Here is a 26,139-nt window from a genome sequence, read left to right on the forward strand (position 1 = left end):
GAATATTTAAGGGAAAGAATGTTGCATCCTGACGCCACTTTTCTCATCATAACTTATCTAAATGAAGGGCAGTCATTGCAAAAAGTTGAAACGACATGAATTTGGGACTGAGAAACATTTCCAATTTATAAGATGGAATTTTTGCGCTTGGGTGATAAAAATCAAGTTAGGTTTTGCCCTTCACCGACGTTTAAACACTGTATACTCAGTGTGTTACCTCCCGAGTGAAAGTTGGAAAAATCACTCGGGTGGGGCTCGAACTCACGACCTCCTGCTTTCTAGTGCAGCTGTCTTACCACTCAACCACCGAGCTAACGGGATCGGTTGGCCAGTTTCTAATTTTGTTAGAAAATACTTTAAAAATGAACTCGACTCTCCATAGATTTTGTACACAATCAAAGAAGTGGCGTCTAAATACTACATTCTTTCCTTTCACAAATTCGCAATAATCTGAAAATATTTAAACAAAAATTGCCCCAATATTCTTTTTTGGTTGCAACTCCATTTCAAGCTCTGCCTGAAAGTGTCTAGTGTGACAGAACTTGCAATTTTCGTTTGACTTTCTCAATTTTCTCACCTGTGTCATTGTGACCATGAAGGCTTGCCCACATTTGCCCTGGTTGTAGGCAGTGATCCTCTGCTCCAGTCTCTCCCTTTCTCTACACTTCTCTGCTAGAATCAAATCCTCTCCAGCATCCCGTAGACATGGTTCCCTTGCTTCATTTAGGAATGCCTCGTTTAGTCGGTTCAGATGGGCAACCACCTGGGGTAGAAATCCAACACAGCAGAAAAAAAAGGCAAAATTTGTTCATCAAACAAAAAGCTTTCATGACCAAAACTGCATAATTTCATTGATAGTCTATTTGAATTTATCTGAATAAGTTGAGCAAAGAAATTGAGTGAGGTTTGAACCTGCAACCTCTGGATTGCCACTCCAGTGCAGTGCTCTTCCAACTGAGCTATCCAACCCTTTGTTGGCTGTTCCCCCTTAACAGTTTCCTTTTGTAGTACATTTGCAGGTTTATTTATTATAACTCTCGAATTATCTCATGTAGGCCTACATGTACGTTTAAAATAGGAATGTTGGGTGATTTCTGGTGGCTAAAGAGAGAGCAGGGGTGGATCTAGCATTCATGAAATGGGGGGGGGGGGGATGACATTAAGGGGGGTTGAATGAAAGTGTGCTGGAGGTCTTTTGCTAAGGGGTCCAGGGCATACTGGCCTCCCCCTCTGGAAAATGTTCAAATCTGCGATGCTTTTTCCTGCAATCCAAGGCAATTTATGAATACATTTTGGAACTTCAGCATTCCGTTTATTATTTTTGGCCCCATTTTACTAATATCATATTAGTCAGTGACTGAATGGAGGGGGGGGGGAGGGGGGGGGGGGGGTGCAACCGCCCCCGTCCCGCTCCACCATTGGAGAATGACCTTTATCCAGTTTTGTTTTTCATGTTCTACCTGCACTCGGGTGTAAATCTTGTCCGAAAATTTAAGACTCTCAATACTGAGTATGAGAGTCCCAAAACTTTAGGTATTGAAAACATGCAAAGCAAGAAAAAAGACTGGCACCAGAAACAACCAGTCCAACACAGCTTCAGTACTGCATCAATCAACTGTGCCAAATAGAAACAAATTAGGAACTAGTCTCTATTTACTACACATTTCTCCATAGTCAGCCACCAGACTAATGACACTGAATGAAGAGGTCAGTCTTTGCAAACAGTTGGACCATGGTTTGACATGTACCGGTCTAGTCTTTAGCCTCATTTTGAAATCACTTGACTTCCCTCTCATGTGCAAAATATTGAAGAAATGTCTCCTTTAGAAATTGAATCGAGTCTGCAAATGTGATTGGTGAATTACTGAGGACCATTTCTTTGCCCAGTGAAAATTTTTGAGAAATTTGCTGGCTAAAGAGTGAGTAAAGTTGGCCTGATTTAGTTTTGATTTAAAGCACTCCAGGTCCCAGTCTGGTGTAAATCCATACCTGGGGGTCAGTCAACAGACTGATACGGTCCCTCTTCTGCTGGAACAAGCCCCCAGAAGAACCTCGCTTGCCACCCAGCCCGCTGCTCAGGCGAAGTCGCTCGATAATTTCTGGGTCCATCTTTGTATTCCATCTGCAAGCAAAGCCCCAGAGTGTTGGTTGTTGCAAAATAATTAGGCTCCACCATTGGATAGCAGTGTTCGCAAACTTTCCATAATTCAAAGACCTTTCTGAGAAGTTTTTCATTAATAATATAAATTTTGGGGAAGAAAATATGTCCAATAACTGATACATGATGGGAGAATACTGAAATATAAATATTGTATTCAACATTCTTCGGGGGAATGTGGTTTTCAGAGTGAAATCATACAAAGACATTTTCAAGACCTTTCACAGATCTACAATCGTACTCTCCCGATAAATTGTTAAAGGGGCACATTGTCCTGAAATCGCCCCCATTTTTATGTTTAAGATTGTTTATACTTATCCTATTTCACAGGTCTGTTTGAAAGGAAACCAAAGGTTTACTTCTGATGCAGCCGACATTTTGTGGTATATATGCATACGTATTTCCAGCCATAACTATAAGTTTCCTTGGACATACATTGCCTCCAGTTTGGTCAGATGATACCGACGGTACGCGTCATGTGTGTGTGTGTGTGTACGTGTATGATAATTACATACAACTTAAAGTGGACAAAGTTTCCTCTTTCTGTCTATTTTTTTTGTACATATCCCATAACCAATCAGTCATTCTCTGACTACAATGCACACTTGCTTTTGCCTAGAAATTGAGAGAAAATCATAGGCCCACATGACGTAGGACAGCCTTTTAAACTTTAAGTAACTGTGAATGTTTATGACAATTTTGATGAATAAGTGGAGGGGGATCCTCCACTGTAAAGCCCATAGACCTTAAATAAATATGAAGTTGTGAAACTTACCAAATTTCAGCAGTCCTTGTCAAACTAAATCCTTTCCCAAAAAGGTTATGATATGGCATTACCCCACACGTTATCATGAGCAAGTAACCTATACCCAATCAAGGAATATAAGCAGAAATATTGCCCCCAAACTTTCTTTTCCATGTGACTGATTCACCTAATGGCCTACTTCAACTTTACAAGCCAAGTTTATTCACGTGCAATCAACCATACAACCAAATCCGTGCCAAGACACGCATGATCACTCACGTTTAGCCATTTATCAAGAAATAAATGAGCAACCTTGATAAGCGAAGGACAAATAAGGTGGAGTAAATCCATTTCTTCCATTGTTCAGTGAATTTATTGTTGCGTCTGGCCACTAACAGCTCGGCGGCATCAAGGCTTGAAATTTCAAAAGGTCTATCACTCAGTGTCAAGGCAGATCAGAGGGCTGTACAAAGCTTGAAAATGCCCTTTATGGTCAAAATTGGTCACTCGCGCGTTGCATTGTCACCTTACTACAGTACAACGTGCTGTTTTGTTGGCTCGGCAGATTTCGCGGGAAATAAATATACTAAGGTCCAAAAACAGCGCCACCGTGCGACATCATTTACTTTAATTTAAAGGGGCATCCTGGCAGCCGTTGATAATTTAAAATACTTCCCTCTTTTCAAGCACTGAAAGGTGACGAAAAGTTTGGAAAAATCCGTAAAAATCCAACTTAAAGAAAAGGTATCTTAATTAATTTGAAACATATGAAGACACTGACACGTACACAAAATATTTCTTGATGGAAATTAATTTTCTTTGTGGACGATGTATTTCTCAAATACAAATATTGTCATAAAAAATAAATGCCAAAAGTTTAAAAGGTTAATTGAAAATAAATGTATTACAGCAGCAAAAGTATAAGGCACATAATGGTTTTTCTGACAAGACAAAAATTGAAATACATTTCATATGAAAAAAGTGAAAGCAAAGATATTTCAAAGGGAGCTAGCAAAATGGAAGACCATAAAAAAGTGTTCACAAATTTTGCATTAGTTTCTAAATACACCTGCTTAGTGCTATTGATATGAAAGTAAAAACTACTAATATAAAAAATGGTTTAAATTTATTATGACGTCAAATACCATGTCTAGCTGCCACATTCACAACTAATTTATGATTAAAATATTCATAATTCCCTTACTTCACTTTTTTTTTCATTTTAATTTGCCATCTCGACACAAATTTGCACTTCAATAGAGCCATTACATTGCATATATATTGATTAGCCTCACTATTTTACATTTTCAGAACATTATTTAAAAAACAAAAATTACAAAAAAGTAAGCAAATACCTGGTGGGGAGACATCGGACATTAGGGAGTTCTCCCTAATGTCACAGCTCAAATTTAGAGGAAAAATGTTGCCATCGCAAATAGGCTACTTCGACTGCTCGAAGTCCAAAACATAAATATACCGAAATTCAGGGGGTAGAATAAGGTAAAATTGGGGATAGGTGACATTAGAGATGGAAACATTTTGTGCACAGGTCTATGGGACTGTTTCCCAAATTACCCATTTCCCGTAATTTAAATTGTCTAGAAATTAAGCCACAATGATCCGAAAAGGAAATACCTGTTCACGGATCATACAATAGTTTGCAAAGTTCAACTGAAAAAAAATCACAACATTAACACCATATCCTTTTGTTAATAGACTGATCAAATAAGGCCTCCCCCCCCCCACCAGACACAGCTTAGATTAGTTTCTGGTATGCAAAATACATGTGCGCACGTATGACATGCATCATAGGCGTAGCCGAGGGGGGGGGGGTGGAGAGAAGTGGGGTATTACCCCCCCCCCCCCAATATTTTGTAAAGACTGCTTTGTCCATTCAAATGCCCTTTTTTGAACGGGCTTACCCCCCACCCCAATAATTTGTAAAGCATGCCCTTTTTGTTAAGAAGTGGCCTTTTTTCCTGAACAAGTGCCCTTTTTTCAAAAGAAGTGGTGCCCTTTTTTGTGGCATCTACTGTTTTGGGTGCCTTTTTCTGAATTTCTCACATGTATCGCCCTGAAAAGCACCATATATTGGCCGTTGGTTTCACCACGGATGTGCAAGTGCCCTTTTCAAAAATTTTACCCCCCCCTCAATAAAAATGACCGTGCTATGCCACTGTGCATGGCTGTGTTTTGCCCAAGTACGCATGTGGGCGAGTTTCAATAGATTTCTGTATTACTGAAATGACTGAAAGCATACAGATATCGATACAAGGTTTTAAGCACAAAAACAAAAACAAAACAAACAAAAATTCACAATTCCAAGAAAACTTCCAATTTACATGTTAAAAGAATGGTTAATTCTACTGTTAATAGTCAGATTCCTACATAAAGCTTAAGAAAAGTTTAATGTACATATTTGCATAGCCAAAATATGTTGGCAACATTCAATAGAATTTTCTCTTTCCTGTAAAAAAACCCACAAAAAGAACAGTATTTTCTAACTGGAATAAATAAACACAAAATAACAAGACATGTGGATATAATACTGTTATTGATTAACAAATTAATGCGATAGTTACACACAGTGATAATTAATGAGTTAATTAAATGGGTGATAACATGAGTGTAATATAAAAGCAATTCAACATACAAATATATAAAAATTCAAATACAAGTAACAGGCATTAGTTCTTCTCGGTTATGGAAGTTGAAATCTTTAAAGTTGGTATATACGTGCTTTTTCAAAATTTCGATTTTCTTTACCCGAACAAAATTGAAAGCAATATAATGTCCTGCAACAAATAAATTTGCTTGTTTATTTTTGTAGGCCTTTATACAGTTTTAAAAGTGCTTTTAAATTGCGCGCTCCAGTTCAGAAATTGTGCACACTATTCTGAACGAATAATTCAAAGGTTGAAATTAATTAGTTGATTACTTGTCGAAGGCTGAATTTTTTTTGGTGATGTCTCATTGGAAAGATCATAACTAATGTTTTGCTAGAAAACTATCAATTCAATTTGAAAAACTATTTTTCAAGGTGCCACACCCAAGAAAGCACGTACACACCAACTTTAACTCTTTTTTGGAGTTACTTTTGTTGGGGCTTGTTTTTCAAAACTTATAGCACCAAAAAGACAAGCACAGCCTTTTCCAGTGTATTTTCCTCACAAAGGAAGACATATGAAAAAAAAATGTGCATATTTGCACAAAGAGGTTAAAATATTTCTATTGAAATTCGTTGTTTGTTGTAAGGTTTCTACACATGTGTATGGGGTTAAATAAAATACACAATTTGTGCTGGAATATTAAATTTGTACACACAAGGTGTAGATTTTTATTAAGAAATTTGTCCATCAATAAAAAAGCAAAAATTCACTTTGTTGGTCAATTAATATATATATTTATGTCATTGGTGCAACAGGACAACTTTCTTCCTGCATCTTAAGTGGGACTAGCTTGAGTAAAACAAGAGTTTCAGTACACAATCCAAATTTTTTATTTAAATCCAACAATCTTATTGACTAGTGATGACTTCTGACGACTCTCAGTTACAAGTGATTCTGTTTCGGATTTTTTCCTTTTCATCTGAACGGTAAGCAAATAATGAATGTGTATGAGTGCAATGGTAAGAGAAACTTCATGAGGTATCAGATGGAATGTTCCATTCCACGAAGCGAGAATGGAACATTCCATGAGGCGAAAATGGAACATTTCAACTGTCACTGAATTATATTCTTCTTTCCATTGCACGAATGTGAAGCATTCATTATTTGTTTAATACAACGCCCGAATAAATCCTCGTCAGCTGATTGGTAACTCGTAAACTGCAGTTTGCTGGTACTATGAATGTACAGCATCAGAGCCATCGCAGCTGGGTTATAACACAACCAATAGTGGGACCGTGGAATGGCACTTCTAGACTGGTTCCCTGTCCCTCCATTGTCCTTTGGCCTTCAAATGTAGGGACAGGTAGAAAATGGAAAAGACCATTTGTTGTTGTTTTTGTAATAGTGAACGTGGTCGCTGTACTTATGCCATTTTCTGGATACGAACTGTAGAAATACATGTATCACATTTATTAAAGAAATTTATCAACTTTACTTTTATCTAAAAAGTTTACGATTGTAAAAATGTAATATTTGTTAAATGTAAAAGGCCAAATAAAAAATATACCTGTTTCTCGTCCCCACCCGCATCCTTTTTTTCTATTTTTTTTCAAACCGCATTTAATTTTTGTTATTTTTATATTTTTACTTTTTTTTTACGGCAAAATCTGCCGTATTTTCTGATACTTTCACCATCACAAATATGTTGTTTCCAACATAGATGAGTAGCCATTTTCCAGGTTAAAAAGCTAGTCTTAGAAAAGTGATGGCCTTTTTGAGAATAGCAGCATCTGCTGTCTTGGAAACAATCTCGCAAAAATTGGTCAACATTTGGAGAAAAAAAAAAGACTTTCCGCTATCTTGGATCCGTCATCCGCAAAAAAAGAAGGGCCCGCATCCTCCTTTTGTCAAAAAGTTCGGACGAGAGATTACCCTTTTTTCATTTGGCCTTATAATGTCAATAACCTGTTCATACAATGAAAGTGTGTCATTACAGCGACTCGGTGTCTCAAAAATCAGGCCTTGTGGTATATTTCTGCTTAAACTTGTTACATGTATCAATGTTAATCAACAGATGATGTGTGACTTATCATCAGCATCTACTCTCCTGATCTTCGCCTTTGTCTATCTTCTTGCGGGCGTTCAGCCTCTCAAAACGGAAGTTTTCGTAGTGGATGCAGTGCGTGACGTCCTTCAGGTCTTGCAAGTGTGTTCGGATCAGCATGTCGCGCAGGTTGGCAAATTCACAGTGGTTGTGGTTCTCAACTGAAAGTAGGGAGGGGGGGGGAACGGGGGAACGGTATATATATTTTTGTGATTTTAAAAGTCACACTTTTTGGAGGTTAGATTATCAATGAACACATAAAGATTATTTCATATATAAAATTTCTCAGCATTTTCAAAACTATAATAGTTGAGACAGCTATGACATATGCAGCAATTTACATAAACTCTACGATTTATTTAAAATTTCTCCAATAAACCACAAAAGGAAACGTACTAGGTGCTTTATAATGATGTTAAAATTGAACAAAGAAATTGACTGAAGTGGGATTTGAACCTGTGACCTCTGGATTACCGTTCCAGGAGCTCGACCGCCTGAGCTGTCCAAAAACACAGCACAGCACACAGCACTGGATTAATAATCCAGAGGTTGCAGGTTCAAACCCTGCTCCAATCAACTTCTTTATTCAACTAAAATAAATATTTATTTAAACACGTTACTGTTACATATTTCAGTTTGCAGTGTCATTCTTGTTTAACAAAAAACTCCCCCCCCCCCCTTCTTTGAAGGGAATATACAACATTTGCTTTTGCTGTTATTTTCAGAAATGGATGGATTTGAGGGTTAGTATTTTATAGCAAATGTGATGCGATCAAGCTAAATGAGTCATTTGTCGGGAATTTTTATTTGGAGATATCGGCCGAAATAGGGCCACTTCATCCTAGCACTTCATCACATCTCTTGGTGTTCCAACTTCATAATTTTTTAACTAAAGATGATATCAGCATGCGGTTTTCACAGTAGTAATGCTGAGATTGTGCTCTTTTCAAATCTGTAATAACACTTTTTTGACCAGGGTCGACAAACGACTCATGTAGCTTGATTGCATCACAAATATTGTTACTTTGAACCGTTATAAATTTTGTGTTCACAGATGCTGGAAAAACCAAGCAAAAAAGGCTGTTCTTGGTCTGGTTCCCTGACCTTACTTCAGACGAAACAGAGAAATTTATAGACATCAGGGCATTGTCAGGTCAGGGAACCAGACTAGCTGGCTTGCACCCATTCACAGATGTGTAACTGATTGCAAACCAAATGCGGACAAGCTAAATTCGGTAAATTGGGGGCAGTGTTTGAAAAAAGTCAGTTTTTATCCAACAATGCTCGGCCAACCATAACCATTGTTGGTAATGATTCAAAAATTCCAGTTTTCTTGAAAATGACAGCACACAGGTGCCACGATTTCACAGGATGCTTGAGGCTATTATTCACTTAAGGTCAAGTGAGTTATTATAACAATAATTTGGTAGTTTTGTTTTTTGATGTTTGCAAATGTTATGTCAATGTCCAATGTCAATCTTTCTGTTTAATTTTTCGAATCGTTGGCTTCGTTTCCCTCTTCAGATTTGTCTCTGGCTGAAGAGCCTTTAATGCTTAAAGCCCGAGTCCATCATTTGCAGCTATCCAAAAAAGTAACCGGCGTAATTATTGTTGAAAAACATACTGGTTGAAAGATAGTAAGGGGACTAAACTCCCTGTGAAATTATCCTTTCTGGCAAGCTCTCATTTTGAAGAAATCAACGAAAGAAGGCATTTCCAACGGTGCTTCTTAAGAAGCACCGTAGGAAAATTTAAATTAGTTGTTCGTTTTGTTTTTCGGCGCAGCGCACACAAGCATTGGAACGACGCGCGCGGTTGCTATAATTCGTTGGATCAGTGCGCAACATCGCGTAAAGCTGCAATTCAAAACAATTCGAAACATGATTTAGCAACTTTTGATTTTAAATTGAGATCCTAGAATGCTGTTTTTCTCGGAATATGAAGCTGAAGCTGAGCTGAAACTTCATCAAGTAAGTTGTTCAGTATCTTTCATTAGATTTTGAACACTTTTGTTGCTTCAAACGAACAAAATGCACTGATTACAAATGATGGACTATAGCTTTAATGAACATACTACATCAAGTTTTCAGGGGCCCAGATGTGATCAGAGCCTGGCCTGGCCTGAGTGGTTCTTACCTTCTATGAGTCCCCAATTTGTCAGCCGTCCGAGCACTTCCTTGCCGTCCACCTGGTGGGACTTGTCACTGCCAACCACGGCAAATGGCATCTGGTCCTGATAACCAAACCATACCACAAATGTGAAAACTTTAATCCCAGCAGTACCCTGACCCTCTTGGGTAAAAAAAATTAATAATAGCCAGTGATTTTGAGTGGATTTTAATTAACCCTGGCACAGGACAGATTGGCGATCAGGAAAATTGCTACTGACTGTGACTCACCCTGATGCGTGTGTTGATGTTATCGTCTTCTTCGTCTGTTTCAAGTTCTTTCATTGGGTACGTCGATATGTCAGCCTCGTTCAAAGCTTGCTTTATCTGATGACGGAATCAAATTTTAATTGCCATTCAAACAAAAATGCTTTATCAGACCTTGTGACATGTATTTTGCTGGGAAATAAATGCCTACTGGTACTTTCAATGAAATTCCGATTATACTTCCCTGAAATTGGCCCTTTTTTTTCTTTAGCTTTAAAATAGCAAGTTGACCATTTAAGCATCCCTGCAGATTCAACCTAACTTGGGCGAAGAATTCCGGGGGATATGAGGTGGGGGACATATGCTGCCAATGGAGGGGGAACCAATGACATCTCCACACACCCCCCCCCCCCCTCCAAAAAAATATATGATACATTGCAGTATGTTCTAATTACACTGAAGTGCATAAAGATTTAAAAAAAAAACAACTAAAAACCTCTTACTTACATTTTCATAAGTAATAAGTTTCTTTAACCTAAATATTGTTCCTACTGTTCATCCACAATGGATGAATGGATATGTACATGAATGTATACATACATGTGTGTTTTACAAATGCTACTCTTTGACAGATGATGTCCATCCCTCCCCCTTTGAATTTCTGAACCAGTTTTGTAGTTGAGTCCATTACAAGTTAATGACATGTCTGATCACAAGTCAATTTACAAGTCTCGATACAAGTAACAAGGGATGGACAATTACAAAGGAAAACCTTTGTCACTGTGCATTTGAATAGTTTGTAACTTGACTTAGGACTGGATAACTTGTGAGGACTTGTGAAGACTTGTGGGGACTTGGGAGGATTTGGGAGGACTTGAGGTCTTGGGAGGACGTGGGAGGACTTGGGAGGATTTGTGAGGACTTGTGAGTATGTGAGAGGAATTGTGAGGACTTGGGAGGATTTGTGAGGACTTGTGAGTATGTGAGAGGAATTGTGAGGACTTGTGAGGACTAGAGATGGACTTGTGAGGACTTGTGAGGACGTGTGAGGACGCGTGAGGACTTGTGAAGACTTAAATACGACTTGTGAGGACTTAAGAGGACTTGTGAGGACTTGAGAGGCTTTGGAAGACTTGGGATGGACTTGTGATGACTTATGAGGACTTGTGATGACTTGTGAGGACTTGACAGGACTCGAGAGGACTTCCGATGGACTTGTGAGGATTTGTTAGGACTTGGGATGGACTTGAATACAACACTTTCTCAAGTTGTTGGTCCCCCCAAGAATTTGCTCTTCTGGTTAGTATCAAAGACGGAAGACCAATTTAAATTAGTTACGTATTTGTAAATCTCACCCTGGCTTTGAAGTGTTCTCTCTCCTCAATGGTCAGCGTGTCAGCCTTGGCAATGATGGGCACTACGTTGACCACTTTGTCCAACCTCTTCATGAACTCAATGTCCAGTGGTTTCAGGCTGCAAGCAAAGAGAATACAAGCTTTCAGGGAATTCAGTGAAAGATCATCACATTTCAATCACTGACCAGGACCATGTTGAATCCAACAAAAAATTAGCATATAGTATTGAATTTACTTTCACTGGTGAAAGATTCCTTTGGTGGTAATTTTTCTTCTAGTGTGCTGTACAGGGTAAGTTAATCTAAGATTAGTTGTGCAGCCGGCCAGTTCTCAAAACCACACTTCGATCTTGTGCATTTCAGGCAAAAAGTTTTCATTAGCCACTAAACCTTACCCATGGCCCGTTGGAGCAATGAAGTACAGACACACATGAACTCTGGAGTCTGGAATCTGCTTTTTCCGGCTGACGTTGATTTCTTCTGACAGGTACTTCTCATATTGCTCATTAATGTATTCTAAGATTGGCAGCCAACTGGAAAAAAAACATTAGAAAAAAATGTTATTGAAATTCGAAACGTCATTCCATAATTGAATTTGGTACGGACAACTCTTTCTATTCTTCAGTGTAGTCGAGTGATTTTTTCAAATCATCATTTGATAAAAATCTGTGATATGGAGCACATTGGTATATAGTGGGTAGCGATTATGACTCGCGATAAGAGCATCAGGGGCTCAAATCCTGCCAATGGCCATATATGTGTCCTTGGGCAAGCCACTTTACCCCCACCCAGGCATATAAATGGTACCGGTATTAGCTTGGGAGTAAGCTGCGATAGACTGGCATCAACTCCTGACGAACAGAAATATTCTCGGTTGTTTCATGCCAAGGAAACCGAACAGCCATATTGGCTTGCGACATTATCTCTAAACAGAACATCAGTGACCAACAAACCTACCAGTTTTCATTGTTAATATGATCACCAAAGCCGGGCGTGTCTGTGACTGTCAACTTCAGCCTCACACCATTTTCTTCAATTACTGCAAAATCAAACAAGAAAGCCCAAAAGAAATCAAAACACTGGAAGGATAAAGCAGTGAGCAAACTTGACTTTTAGTGCATATGTTCATACCCATTGCACAGCTGAATCAAAGGCAGACTTGTTGAAAGCAGGAAACACTTTGACCTATAAGCTGTGTTGTAGTTGAGACCTTTTCCCAGACCTCACACAAAATGTTATCTAATGAAACATCCACACAAAATGTTATCTAATGAAACATCAGATGATGAGAGTCAACCCAATGTCAAAGAGAACAGCACCTGATTTCATGAAACTCATCGTAAATTACGAAACATCATAGTGCAGCGACATGTTGTATCCCTACGATGTGTCGCAGCTGCAATGCATCCTGCGCTACATTTCACAAAACATGTTGTTAGTGTGACGTGCGTAGGTGTATTTACAGCACAACACCGTGACTGTTATATGTATTTATTCAATGTACAGTAAATAGTCATCTGATATTCAGTAAAGAGTCGTCTGATCTCCTCTCAAAAAGGTTTAAAATGTAAAACAAAATGGTGGATGTATGATGCAGTCTTAAAGGAAAACAAGCTCGACGTGGACTGTTAGCTATGTTGAAATTTCAACTGCAAATTCCAGGCTAATTTATATTTTCTTTGCTGCATATTCCATTTACAATTTCACACACATTGCTTCGGTATTATAGTCTCGTTTCTTTCATTTTTATCGCATAAAACTGGCTCAGAAAAGAACGCTTCTTATTTTGCGATGACCACTAGACGCGTCGTAACTTGCGACAGGGTTTAAGCCGTTATCAAGGAACTTACGACACGTTTAATACATCGTAAGTTTTGTGAAATGGATCATACGATGTGTTGCAAGTTGCAACGTGTTAGTTGCAAGAGTCATAGAGCTTCTTGAAATCGGGTACAGACTCACTCTCTGTCAATCGTCCGGGGTTTTTTTTTATGGGGGGGGGGGTTCTTTAACTGTAAAATACATTCTTAGTTTAGTGAATAAATTTGAAAATATAAATATGCATAAGACAGCTCAGCACAGATTGTGCTACCTCATTTAATCCTTTCTATGATTGGGGAAAAAACAATAGGCCTGTGACTTTTTACACATATTTTTCAAAACAATTAATCTCTCAATTCTTGGTCGTTTTGTTTCAAACGGTGCCTGATGCTCGCGCATATGTGTGTACGTTCGTCATGCATACTTTGCGCCATACGTGTAGGCACATTGTGTGCGTGTCCCCTACTGGAGCTCTCAAGTTGGTTAAAAAGCACCATCTAACGTTTACGCACGGAGTCCACACTTGCATTCCTAAAAGTTACAAAGATCATGACCTTTCGGAATTGTAGTTTAGCACCTGTTGTGCAGGTTGGTCACTTAGAAACTAGGGCTCATTTAAGATAAGCAAAGGAAGCTTGTCTTATTACCAGGAAATGGTCAGTTACAACATGCTGACTAAGAATTACACACTTGATTATATTCATAGCTGACAAGCTAGTGGTGTGCATATACAGTTAGTATGGGAAAGGGGTAACCTATTAAAGTAAAACACGAGTACCCGGTACCCGTAAAACAAACCCAACCCCAAACTTAAAATCTCGGAAGTTGTCTGAAGGGTTTTATACCTTTACAGCATAAACTGCAAATTACGCGAGCATCATTTGTTGCGCGTTAAAATGCACATCAATGTGAAATCTGTTTTGTTTTCCCATGTAGCTTGGTTTTCATTTTGAAAATTCCCTACAAATGGCATTCAAAACCACAGAGGACATGGACAGGCAACGGCCTTGGCTTCTGCTATCTTATTTGCCGCTACGTGCTTTTGCTGTGCTGACCTCCCCTATAGTTTTATTGGCCTACTTCTCCTGCACACTCATGCATCACGCTTAACGCAGCGCCCAATGGGTACGTGCGTACAGGTAGATATTTAAATAAGGTTGACCCCTATGTCATGTGTCAACCTGAAATTGAGGCACTGGCCAGTATCAGACTTTAGATGGCTATCCGCAATAATCCGCCACTTTGAGCCTGTGTTCAGACTAATTGAAGGCCATTCAAAAGTGACTCCGCGTGGGCCTCGTTCTCTGCGCATGTAGGTGGGTGCGTACATGTGTACATTGTCCAGTCAGTATACTGAAATCAGTAATTAATACCAGCACTAGTTCGTTACCATGACTAATTGACTGCACTTCCACAGTCTTTGGAATGATGAGCGCAGGATCCTTCTCCGACTGCATGCATGACCTCCGGCTGACCTTTGCCTTGAAGAGTGTGTTGACTAATGTGGACTTGCCTAGACCGCTGGAACCTGCAGTTAACCACAATTAATAACGACAGATCAAGAAAGAGTCAGACTTAACTATTTGTTATATTTTCACAAGTCCGGTTGATAGATTTGACATTAAACATTAACATCTATATGTAGTTTCTGTTGGCGTGTTAAACACACTTAAGCCAGTCATTCCTGTAGGTCTACCACCCAAAGCTGCACTGTCTGTTACTGCCCTGTACTGCCCAAAACCACTCAAAACCAACCTTTAGCACTGCGCTAATTCTTTCATTGTTCAAAATTCCCACGTATCGAAGTAATTGTACCTATGTGTGATGCCTATGCTCACAGTCAATCCAAAACATAACAGCTGAATGGTCCTGCCTTTATAAATTAAATGAATTTTTAGTACGGTACAAAAGGTACACTCCAGATCAACCATCAGCTAATCAAACAAATAATTTGGAGTTCAAAATTAAGAGGGCTCTTTTGAGGAGAGGGTGTCATTTGCTGACATGTATGTCTGATCCCCAAGTAAACATTTTGGATAGCTCATTGGCCATTGCACAGTGTACAATCAACTGATGCCATACGCTTATTTCCAGAGAAAAATTTCTGTAATTTTTGTTTTTGGATACCGTCCGTACAATAAGGGTATACGTACAAATAAAAATGAAACATATAGTCGCTTTAATAAATTTAGGGTACACATTTCTCCTGTCCCTGTTACATCTGACATCTATTGATTTCTTACTTCCGATGCACTCTTAATGCAGTTGTCCTCCTAGAGTCATAACGGATAGCAAACTTCCTACCCAACAAATAAATAGTTGTCTGAAGTCATACTTGATACTCAGGCAATTTACAAAGTACCAAGGTAACAGGGACAGGAAAAATGTCACACTTTGGACCCTAAATTTATAGAATGACCCACATGTATTTACAATTACAATGTTATGAACGTGGTTATATAGCAGACGGGGATGTCACTTTGAACAGCCAATGACCTGTTCAGATTTTGTACGATCAGTGGTGCTTACCTACGACCATGACGTTAAACTCAAACCCCCTCTTGAGGGCCTTCTTCCTAATCTGCTCCTGTATGGTGTCAATGCCCACGTAACCTTTGACCTCCGTCTGTAGGCGGCCCCAGTTGGTGGTCTCCGCCATAGCCTCTGACATAATCGCTACAAAGTCTGAAAACTTCACCACACCTGGATACAAGGAATAAAATAGAAAATGGAAAGAAACAATGGTCATGAATATTCATGAAAGATATGGAAAAAACCCATAATCTTGATCCAGCCAATATTCAAAGTTGCATTCCCCGTGCTATTTTCCTGACAAATAGATTCCTTTTCTAAATTGCTGTTTTTCTAGCAACACACAAATGATTCACTTTTGATACTCCCCCTAAAATTGGCCCATATTTAACTATTGAATTATTAATTTACAATTTCAAATTTTTAACTCCCACAATAATTCCGTTCTTTTGGAGTAGGCTGGTTCCCGCCCCACAATCAGCATTGATAAAGTATGATCCAGGAGCCAGTCTGCTTGAAAATTATATCTCTTTGTGCCAAAAAAACCCTTTTTTTCAGAGGGCTGCAGACGTCAAACAAATAGAGGGAAAAAATTAAGTTTTTAGGTTTTTTTGTTGGAATAATACATACAAGTTGAAAATATATTAAAAGAAAACAAATTTATTTATTGAACAGCATGGGGATTGCGACATAGTAGTAAGAGAATGAAAACAAGTTGATAAAATTATTTTTAGAGCGTTTTGCTTCTGTGATCATCAGTTGAGCCGATGAAATTTGCAAAATTGAAAGCTAATTTTACAAGCAAAGTTGTTTTATGAACCGGTAAGCTTTTGTTATTTATACCCCGCTACAAGTTGTGTAAATACGAGAATCAAAAACTGTAAAATTACTGAACAAAATTCTGATCTGAAAGTAACAACATAAAAGAGTATAGATCAATTTATTAACGTAAAATATAAATGGAACATGCATGTCCTATTTGAATGTTTTTATAACAATTTTTTTACAGAATGAAGCTGCACAATGTTCATGTATAATTATTTAGTTATATGAATATTAATGGAAGTGGACTGTGAATACTTAATTAACTTTTGCTTTAAAAAATATCATTAAATTACAGTCAACGTATTTTAAAAAGAACTTCGGATTTGTAGGGCCAGTGATACTCCGTTTTAAAAATGTCAATTCCCATTTGTTTTTCACTTGTTTCAGTTGTTATGTGTTTCACTTATCTCTTCAGCAAGCAAAGAATAGAAGTTGCTTCTGGAGCAAACTGTTGATGTTAATTCTATCTGTTTTCCTCTTCAAAATGCAAAATCACTGGTATAAGATTATTCAACTTTATTATACAGACGTGATTTCTAACCTTAAAGGAATATACAACATTTGCAAACATCAAAAAACAAAACTACCAAATTATCACGAAATACCTTACTCGACTATTAGGGATGACAATCTAAAGCATCCTGTAAAATCATGGCACCTGGTGTGCTGACATTTTCAAGAAAAGTGTTATTTTTGTATCAATTTCCAATGCTGGTCGGCCCGCCAGCGTTGCGAAAAAACTGGGTTTTTTTTCAAATACTGCTTCCAATTTATCATATTTAGTTAGTCCGCATTTTCTTCGCCAGCGGTTACACACCTGTGAACGGGTACAAGCCAGCTAGACTGATTCCCTGACCTTAACAATTCCCCGACGTCTACAAATTGCTCCGTTTTATCTTAAGTGGGGTTGGGGAACCAGACTACCGGGTACAAGAACATGATTGTTTTTCTTGGTTTTTCCAGCATCTATACGAACCCAAAACTTCAAACAAGTCAGTGTCACAATATTTGCTATAAAATACTAACCCCCAAATCCATCCATTTCTGAAAATTACATGCAAAAGCAAATGTTGTATATTCCATTTAACTTCGCAATTTTTTTTACACATTCTAGTTGATAGGATGCTTCGAATCTTACAAAGCGTAAAGGGTGTGTGGGTCTTCACGAGCTGATCAGCGTGCGAATTGATCGGTGTTCACCCACGAAGCGGGAGACTCCCCTGCGACGTGGGCGACAGGGAGCGAAGCCACCTCACTTGCAGAGTGGCCGAGGTGAAGACTAGTTATAAGTTTTAAGGGCAGTGATTGGTTGCGGTACACGCTGCTACATCAGATTGGAACCAGCCAACCAACTCTCGCAAGCTCGGTGGTTGAGTGATAAGACATGAGCACAAGCAAGCAGGAGGCCATGGGTTCGAGTCCCAACCAAGTAAGCTTGGGATTTTTTTTTGCAAGCCCTCGGACAACACTGAGTATACAGTGCAAGAAATGTGATTGGTGAAGGGCAAAACTCAATACTGAAAAGTTTGGTATATATATTATGAATACAGATAAATTAACATTCACGAAACTTTCACATGCAACATATCATTCTTAGATGCTCTCCTTGGGAATGCGAAACAAAAAGGACAATTTACTTCATTAGTGGATGTATGTATGAATATAAATGAGAAAAAACTTCCGGGAAATTCCGGGCAAATTAAATGGTCAGTACAAAATGTATATTCAAACATAAGTGAATGCATTTTTTTAATATGAAAGCATTTATTAAACAAAAATTTCACAGAATCAATTATAGTGACAATTAGTAGACAGTGTAAAGGGTCAGATTTCAATTTACAGTCTCTTTTACTTACAAAGATGTTTGAGTGATTCCACCATCCAATGCTTTTTGATCAGATGGACCAAATGAACATAAAGACCCTGTTTAGAAACAGCAAAAGCTTACTAATTTGGAAGGGAAAATGGGTCTGTAACCACCATTATTACAATGATTCATGCCATTATATTCAGACTCACAAAAGAAAGCAAACATAGACAAGACAATATCTTTCACTGTAGAAATTGCTGAATCTAAACAAAGTCCTTATATTATTACCGGTAGTTATAAAGCGTGAGTGGAGTAATGAATTTATCTTCAAGCAAACTTGACACACAGTAAAGAACAGGCACGCTGTACACATAAGTTTCAGTGGTTTTATTACAGATCTTATTACATGGTGCACGCGTCTTAGAATAGGGCGATACACAGAGTGTGATACGGACCATGGTATAGGATAATATCACATTGTTGTTGCCATGGATTGATCAATCAGGATCGAGGAATCAAGCTTGTTTGACGATAACAGCCTTAACCTCACTATCACAGCTAGTTTTCCAGGGGTGTTTCAGTGTGCAAATTTACCACAAGCCCAGTTGCCAAGAGAGACATTAAATCCAACCAGGTGACCCAATACTAGTTGCCTATGGTAACCTATTTAAAATGCAATGTAATGCATGTATTTTTACCTCAATGAAATGTTTGCACTGACAATATACAGGCAAACAAACGTCCAGAACTTAAAAGTCGTCGTCCCACAACTTGCATCCTAAAACCTGTCATATTTTTCATTTGGTTTATGTTAAGGATAAGGTGAACTACATGTAAGGGAATCCCACACCTCACATATAACTGAAACTGAAAGTGAGGGTTATTGGAAGTAAGGAGCCATCATGAGGAAATTGTCCCAGACACTTTAACAGACAGATTTGCCGGTCGCCTCAGTTTAAAGGGGCAGTTGTCGAGGAAAGATTTTGTTCGACAAATTGTCTACTATAGGTATTACAGAAGAAAAATCATCTCGGATTTTCACAATGATAGTGAGTCATAGATGCTATTTTTAGGTAAAAGAAGCTGACTTTTGAAGACTGAGGCGTGAGAGTTAAATTTGACTGCATCTTGGGATTTACATAGTCTCCAGACTGACATTTTGATGTGCTTGGGGAGCTGCATTCCACATCTTGTAGACATGATGCTGGTCATCAGTATTAAAACATGGGTATTATTTTGCTTCATATGTGCAAATCATTTAAGCTTTGCATAGTAGTAACTCTTTGTTCCATACTCGCATACATACTATGTACAATATGGGGGATGTAATTATGCACATGGTACAAGCTTTTGTTCAGCATTGCTGCTCTCCTTAAACAGCAAAAGATAATTTAGTCTTCATGTAGTTCTTTCTTGACAGGACATTCTTAATTATTTTCAAGCAAACTTCAATCCTTGATCCTGATTATCAATTCATGGCAACAACTATGCTACATTATCCCATACCGTACTGCGCGTATTGCACTTTCCCAAGATGAGCGCCATTCCTGCTGCACACACGTGTAATAGGATAACTGCTGAAAAATTCGTGTGCAGCATGCTCGTTCCAACTTTACTGTACGTCAAAGTTTGCTTGAAGATAAATTTGTTACACCACTCATGCTCATGAAGCACGAGCGCACGGAGGATAACAAAGTTATGCCTCATGGCATATGGGACACAGACGCACTACATGCAACATGAATACACTACATTATTCTGTGATCCACTCGCGCTCGTGGGATTACTAATATTATATTTGCTCAATGTGGGTATGTTTTAGGATACAGCAAATATTCTAAGAAAGGGTGTGTGCGCTCTTTAATTAATATTACATCTGAAATCAAAAAGCTTTAAGAGTAGGATCTAGGAGCAAAAATACATGTCTTCTAAATAAGATGCCATTACTGTGGTGGAACCTACTCACCAGCTGTAGGCACATTCTTAATGCTCCACCAATATGGATACTAAAATGTGCACGCACCTCAAATTTACATGAGATTGGGGACCATTAGAAATAGTACGTATACGGGATGCGGCTTGGAAAAAGTTGTTCGTTAAATCACCTTTTGTGTGGTTATTTCACTTAACTGACATCTTGACATTTTGATGTGAAATGTGCATCTGACATAAAAATGTCAAGATGCTTCTGACATAAAAATGTCAAGATGCTTCTACCTCAGTATACATTGTAAGTGGCTGGTAAGTTTGCTCGCCAAATTAGTCTATGGGATCCGTGCGCGAAAAAGAGAGCACTTTTTCACCACTTTCAGGAGCCTAGCGGACAGGACACACTGCATGTGTGTATGGGTTATAGCACAATGTAGGAGTGACTACTTTATAATCTAAATGGTCACATAGCCACATAGCGTCTTCGCATGAGCATCAGGGGTCTTTGGCAATTCGTTCAAATGTCTCTCCCAGTGGTCTCCCCCAACTCTCCATTTCTTACCGCTGCGTGGGTACTTGTGCACAGAGCCTATAGAGGTAGTCAAAAGTACCCAAGCAGGAGTATGAGTAAAGTACACAGTACTACTACGATTCAAAATTTGGATTCATTGGACTGGTTCGGGTTAAATTGTCAATTCACTTTTTTGTGGGGGGGGGGGGGGGGAGGGGAGGGAGGGAGAGGGGGTGAAAAACCAGGTGGCCTTCGACAGCACGTTTTTTCTGCTAGGCACAGTGAATCCAAGTACAGAATTTTAAATCCTGCTTGCAGTGTACGTGACTGATTGAATGCGACAGTGTTGGTCCATCCATGGAGCATGGAATGGTCCATCCTTGGCATAAGCCTGCACAGGTTTATGGCTTCAATGGATTGACAGTCAAGCCACCAGTTTAATCCTTTTAGAAAAGTCTACTAAATATAAATAAACAATCTTTTCATGGCTGGCACTTGCCAGCAGAAAAACACTGGATGATATGTTGACATCTGTTATTGCATGTCTAAAACTTGATTGGAGGGTGTTTAGCAGGAGCCCAAGGTCCTCAGTCACATTCGGCCAATGCACCAACAGGAGACAAGACCAAAAAGTTTATTCAAAACTCAAAACAAGCGTTTACAGACAGGTATTGTGTTTGGTTAATCAATTCTGAGGGGGCAATCACGCGTAGTTTGGTCAGTAGACTGGCCCCGATCGATTACTTCCGACAGCAGAAGAGGGGCTGAATGTGTGATCCCGAGCAGAAAGCCCAAATGCATCTGACGTGTGAAGACAATGACTATGTAACTGCTCTTTCTGCGGTGAAAATACTCAACAGGAAAATGGTGGGGCAATGACCTAAATGTTAACTTCATAGGTCAGACAGCTTCGTAACAAAAGTTTATGATAAAACCACTCATTACAACAAAAAGTTTATTATTTTGCAAAACCATGCCCCTGGCGATGTCTCTTAATTCACCTTTTCTGAATTCTATGTAATTTGGATTTTTTTTCCCCCACAATTTTCTCACTATGTAGGCCTACGTATGGACAATTTGGTTCACATCAACTCGTATAACATTATATTCGGATGATTTGTTCTGATTAGTATTAAAAAATATTACAATTAAGCGGAAATTTGGCAAAGCACAATTACATTCTATGCACAAACAGCCGATAGTCCACTTAAAGGAGTACATGTACATAACCCCTTTAATGCAAAATATAGCTTCAGATCTCCCAACTGCCATAGATAATTCAACCTTCCATATCAAAGAACAAACAAATACATGAAATGTTCTTGGTCATACTTGTTCAAAGAGTTAAACTTACAAAAATAATCTTTGTGGAACAGTTTTAAATGTAGGAGTCATACAGGTTTATATGGATTCGCATTTTCCGTTACAGCTACACAAAGATTATCGACCAAATTAATTTACACCGTCAAAAACTCTTCATAATGACTGGCGGCAAGTCTACTTAGATTCCAAGACCCTGTCAAGTCAATCTTGCAGGATGCGACAAAAAAGTCTGTAACAGTGAGATTACTGTTAAGAAGTCCTTTGTGCTAACCCAAACAAGGTTATACATCTAACAATGGGACACCAAAGACAAATCCCGAAGCCAAGGAAGAAACTGTTATTGAAACCTGGACGGATCTATTGAAACACACAAGAGATGAAACAAACTCATGCAACTGTAGGCACAGTTGCTTGTCCTCCGCCAGTCTTGTGTGAGATCCAATTGTCAGTGTTGGAGACCTGGTGCTAGTGATGTGTGAATCTACAATGCCCTCAGTCCAGGATCCCCTCGAAACAATTCACCACTTTACACAATTTGAAGTAAAAATCTGAGGCTACAGGCGCTAGTTGGGCATCCTGCTCAACTGAGTAAGTGCAAAGATCTTGAGGAGCTGAGGTACTGGGCTCCACATGCCCACTTATCACAGATCATTCAAGCCCTAGCAAAATTTCTTCCATTGATTTCTTCTCAAAATTGACAGAAGTGCGCTAAAACTCCCTTTGGTTTTCATACTGTGAGACATAATCAAATGCACAAGTTAGCGAACTTTACCAAGACCAGTACCTGTTGGTTCCTGGGAGTGAACAAGGAAAAGTTGTGACAAAATATCTTGCTCAAGGACACGAGCAGCATGACAGCATGCCCTGAACTCAAACCAAGATTCTGAAGGCTATAAATACCACCTCACTGGCATACTGGACCACCCAAATATCACCATGAATGGTCAACTGCCAATCACAAATCTGAGTTTAATTCCTTTCATAAATTGATGGCATACGGTACCAGGGGGTTCCCGCAATACAAGGGACTTCATTAGGCCCGCATGCTAACATGACAGGCATTGCGTTTTTCTTACAACCTGCAAGAGAGTTTACTGTTAATTTCACTTGTTCCAAAGTGGGATTTAGTCTATTTCAGATTTGGATTCATACATTTTCAGGACAAGTCACTTTTTCACACAGTCAGTTTGGTGTTTGTTCTCAAGCATTGCATTTAAGGATTGTGTCACGAGAGACAGTTTACATGCAGGCAACTTATTCCAGGTAATCTCCATGAAGAAAACAGCAGCCACATATTAATTCCCAGTATTGTTCTGAGGTATAAACTGTTGGAAAGTGTTCTTTGTTCTTCAGGGGATTTCTTCAGTTTGCAATCGTTTGGGTTCCTCCTCACAAGTTGCCTGTAAAAATTGTCTCATGTGATTTGGCTTTAGACAAAAGCTTTACTATATGTAGGAGCTCACAGTAGCTTCCCTTCGACTCATCCCATTTGGAGCTCTTTGCTACCTGCAATTTGCATTTTATGGAATGCATGCCATGTGAAGGGTATTGGCATGTCTGACTGACTGGCAAATCATTACAAGTTTTACTTAGAAGAGTTGTACAGGTTCCTGACTTTGTCTGGAGAATGAAGGGGAGGGGAAGTTTTGGACGGCCTGGGAATCTAAAAGAATTTTGGCTGAAATGTTGAAAAATCACTCCGATTCTGGAGTTTACATGGAGATGAGATTGAGTTGTACCTGTTTGTGTAGTGTGAACTCATGCACATGCACACAGTGTGACTTCATCACTGCAGTTCTTGTGGATGGTCATGAAGTGCTATCTACTTCTCACATCATAAAATCTCCATAATTAATGGATGTGGGTCCAACGCAGTGAATTCAGAAACCCCTTTCACGATAGCAAGAATCCAACACAGAGATTTTGGGAATCCCTTTCACGATAGCAAGAATCCAACACAGAGATTTTGGGAGCCCCTTTCACGAGAGCAAGAATCCAACACAGAGATTTTGAGAACCTCTTTCACGATAGCAAGAATCCAACACAGAGATTTTGGGAACTCCTTTCAAGAGAGCAAGAATTCAACACAGAGATTTTGGGAACCCCTATCACGAGAGCAAGAATTCAACACAGATTTTGAGAACCTCTTTCACGAGAGCAAGAATCCAACACAGAGATTTTGGGAACTCCTTTCAAGAGAGCAAGAATTCAACACAGAGATTTTGGGAACCCCTTTCACGAGAGCAAGAATCCAACACAGAGATTTTGGGAACTCCTTTCAAGAGAGCAAGAATTCAACACAGAGATTTTGGGAACCCCTTTCACGAGAGCAAGAATTCAACACAGAGATTTTGAGAACCTCTTTCACGAGAGCAAGAATTCATCACAGAGATTTTGGGAACCCCTTTAAGATAGCAAGAATTCAACACAGAGATTTTGAGAACCCCTTTCACGAGAGCAAGAATCCAAAACAGAGATTTTGGGAACCCCTTTCACGAGAGCAAGAATTCAACACAGTTAAATTCTACAAGGGTACAGCGCTCTTCACAGTGTAAAATCCAACCTTTGTCGGGACTGGGATCGAGAGGTTTATCCGGGCTAGAAAATCCAAAAACTACAGCCAACCTATATAAAACACGGTGTGATTGGCATGGTTCTGCTTATGGTGGACCCATGTTGATGTCAACATGGGTAGCTTGGCGATCAGATAGTGTGGAAATGCCTTAAGCCACACAGCAAAATCTACTGTTCCTTGACGAAGTCCATGCAGCATGAACTTGACAACAATTTTCAAAAGTTTGATACAAGTACTTCCTGGAGCTTATCACTCTCCAAATGATGGCTTAACCTTAGGTCCCCCTCAGGTCAACCTTGCGATGACACAGAACAGTCAGCCACTGACTTTTCAGGATCAAGCTGTGCCTGAGCTACGACTGTGGGGAACATACCAGTCACTGATTTTTCAGACCTGAGTGTAACTGCGACTATGTTAAGACAATCGGCATCAGTTGGCATTTTTAAAAAATCAACTGTCGCAAAAGTAGAAAAATTGCAACTTCTGCACCGACGGAACGTATTTCTGACAGGCGGTAATCTATTGCAGTTGACCTGTGTGAAACCGCTGTTGTGCCCCCATCCGGATTACCTTATTTCAGTGTGTAACCAATCAGTGTGCTGCAAAAATGGTCATGTAAGATCTTGTAAGACATGGCCGTGTAAGATTGTTTGATCGTTATCAACACATGCACTGCTATTTCAAAGACATCACATGATCACGTCTATACCGAGGAATCATCGTCCCATCATGGGTGATGTGAGCATGGTTGTGTTATTTTGTATTGAAATGCCGCTTGTTTCACGAGAATCACATGATTTCTCTGTTTTGTGACCGGAGCATTACTTTTCTGCTCATAGTGCAAGCAAATCGCAGGTTGACCTTAGGCTGCCCTTATATTGGTATTTTGATTCATTCCTGTTTATTTTGCTTAAATGGACTCTGCAGTCCATTTTATGCTTTCAACTTTTTCTTGGGGGGGGGGGCCTTACCAGACAAGCAAGTGGGGTTCTTTAGAATTGGCAGGGTCAGCTGTACTAAGCCTTTAATCCTGTTATTATTGGGTTTACAATGATATCCAGACAATTAAGCTGTAAATTGAGGCTAATCTGGGTTGTGGTGATAACAGGTAACAGTTAACAGTTAACCCTGTCATACTCAGTATAATGAAGTGCAGCCAAGTATTATGATAACCACATTGGCCTATACAACCATGGGGTTATTCACCCCACTCCTTTTGTTTTCAGTGGGCTGTGAAAACGCAATTACTATTCCACAACAAGGGAGCTTTTCATGCTGTGGTACAAAGACGAACTCTAAGAAAGTCTCAAAGCTAACATACTGTAGATCCATTGTCAAACTTTTGTTTCGTTCCCACACCAAGTTTACAGTAGGAGATATAAGAATAAAATTGATCTCCAAAATTTTTGGAGGCAACTAATGGTAATTGGAAGCATAAAAAAGTGGACTTTTAATCATAAATGTTACA

General features: G+C 39.1%; 2 protein-coding genes across 5 annotated transcripts in view; both read right to left on the reverse strand.

The window, feature by feature from the left end:
- LOC119734674 (ras-associating and dilute domain-containing protein-like) overlaps nt 1-3,473 on the reverse strand; it is a 55,003-nt gene extending 51,530 nt beyond the window's left edge. The window contains exons 1-3 of the mRNA XM_038208197.1: nt 2,934-3,473; nt 1,990-2,122; nt 578-763 (exon numbers count right to left, since the gene is read on the reverse strand). Coding sequence (XP_038064125.1) covers nt 578-763; nt 1,990-2,109 — 306 coding nt within the window. The 5' untranslated portion in view covers nt 2,110-2,122; nt 2,934-3,473. The remainder of the gene's footprint in view (nt 1-577; nt 764-1,989; nt 2,123-2,933) is intronic.
- Nucleotides 3,474-3,698: 225 nt separating this feature from the next.
- The window catches only part of LOC119734675 (neuronal-specific septin-3-like), a 41,733-nt gene continuing 19,292 nt past the window's right edge, over nt 3,699-26,139 (reverse strand). For 3 of the 4 annotated variants that reach the window (XM_038208202.1, XM_038208201.1, XM_038208203.1), the window contains 8 exons: nt 15,696-15,869; nt 14,557-14,694; nt 12,303-12,384; nt 11,741-11,878; nt 11,347-11,464; nt 10,016-10,111; nt 9,753-9,849; nt 3,699-7,777 (listed from right to left, as the gene is read on the reverse strand). In XM_038208202.1, the coding sequence (XP_038064130.1) occupies nt 7,605-7,777; nt 9,753-9,849; nt 10,016-10,111; nt 11,347-11,464; nt 11,741-11,878; nt 12,303-12,384; nt 14,557-14,694; nt 15,696-15,837 (984 nt within the window). In that variant the 5' untranslated portion in view covers nt 15,838-15,869 and the 3' untranslated portion in view covers nt 3,699-7,604. Of the gene's footprint in view, nt 7,778-9,752; nt 9,850-10,015; nt 10,112-11,346; nt 11,465-11,740; nt 11,879-12,302; nt 12,385-14,556; nt 14,695-15,695; nt 15,870-18,379; nt 18,422-26,139 lie in introns of those variants that run through there. The other variant, XM_038208199.1, reaches the window with a different exon arrangement.

The sequence above is a fragment of the Patiria miniata genome, unplaced genomic scaffold (assembly GCF_015706575.1).
Source record: "Patiria miniata isolate m_02_andy unplaced genomic scaffold, ASM1570657v1 HiC_scaffold_28, whole genome shotgun sequence".
Classification (NCBI taxonomy): domain Eukaryota; kingdom Metazoa; phylum Echinodermata; class Asteroidea; order Valvatida; family Asterinidae; genus Patiria; species Patiria miniata.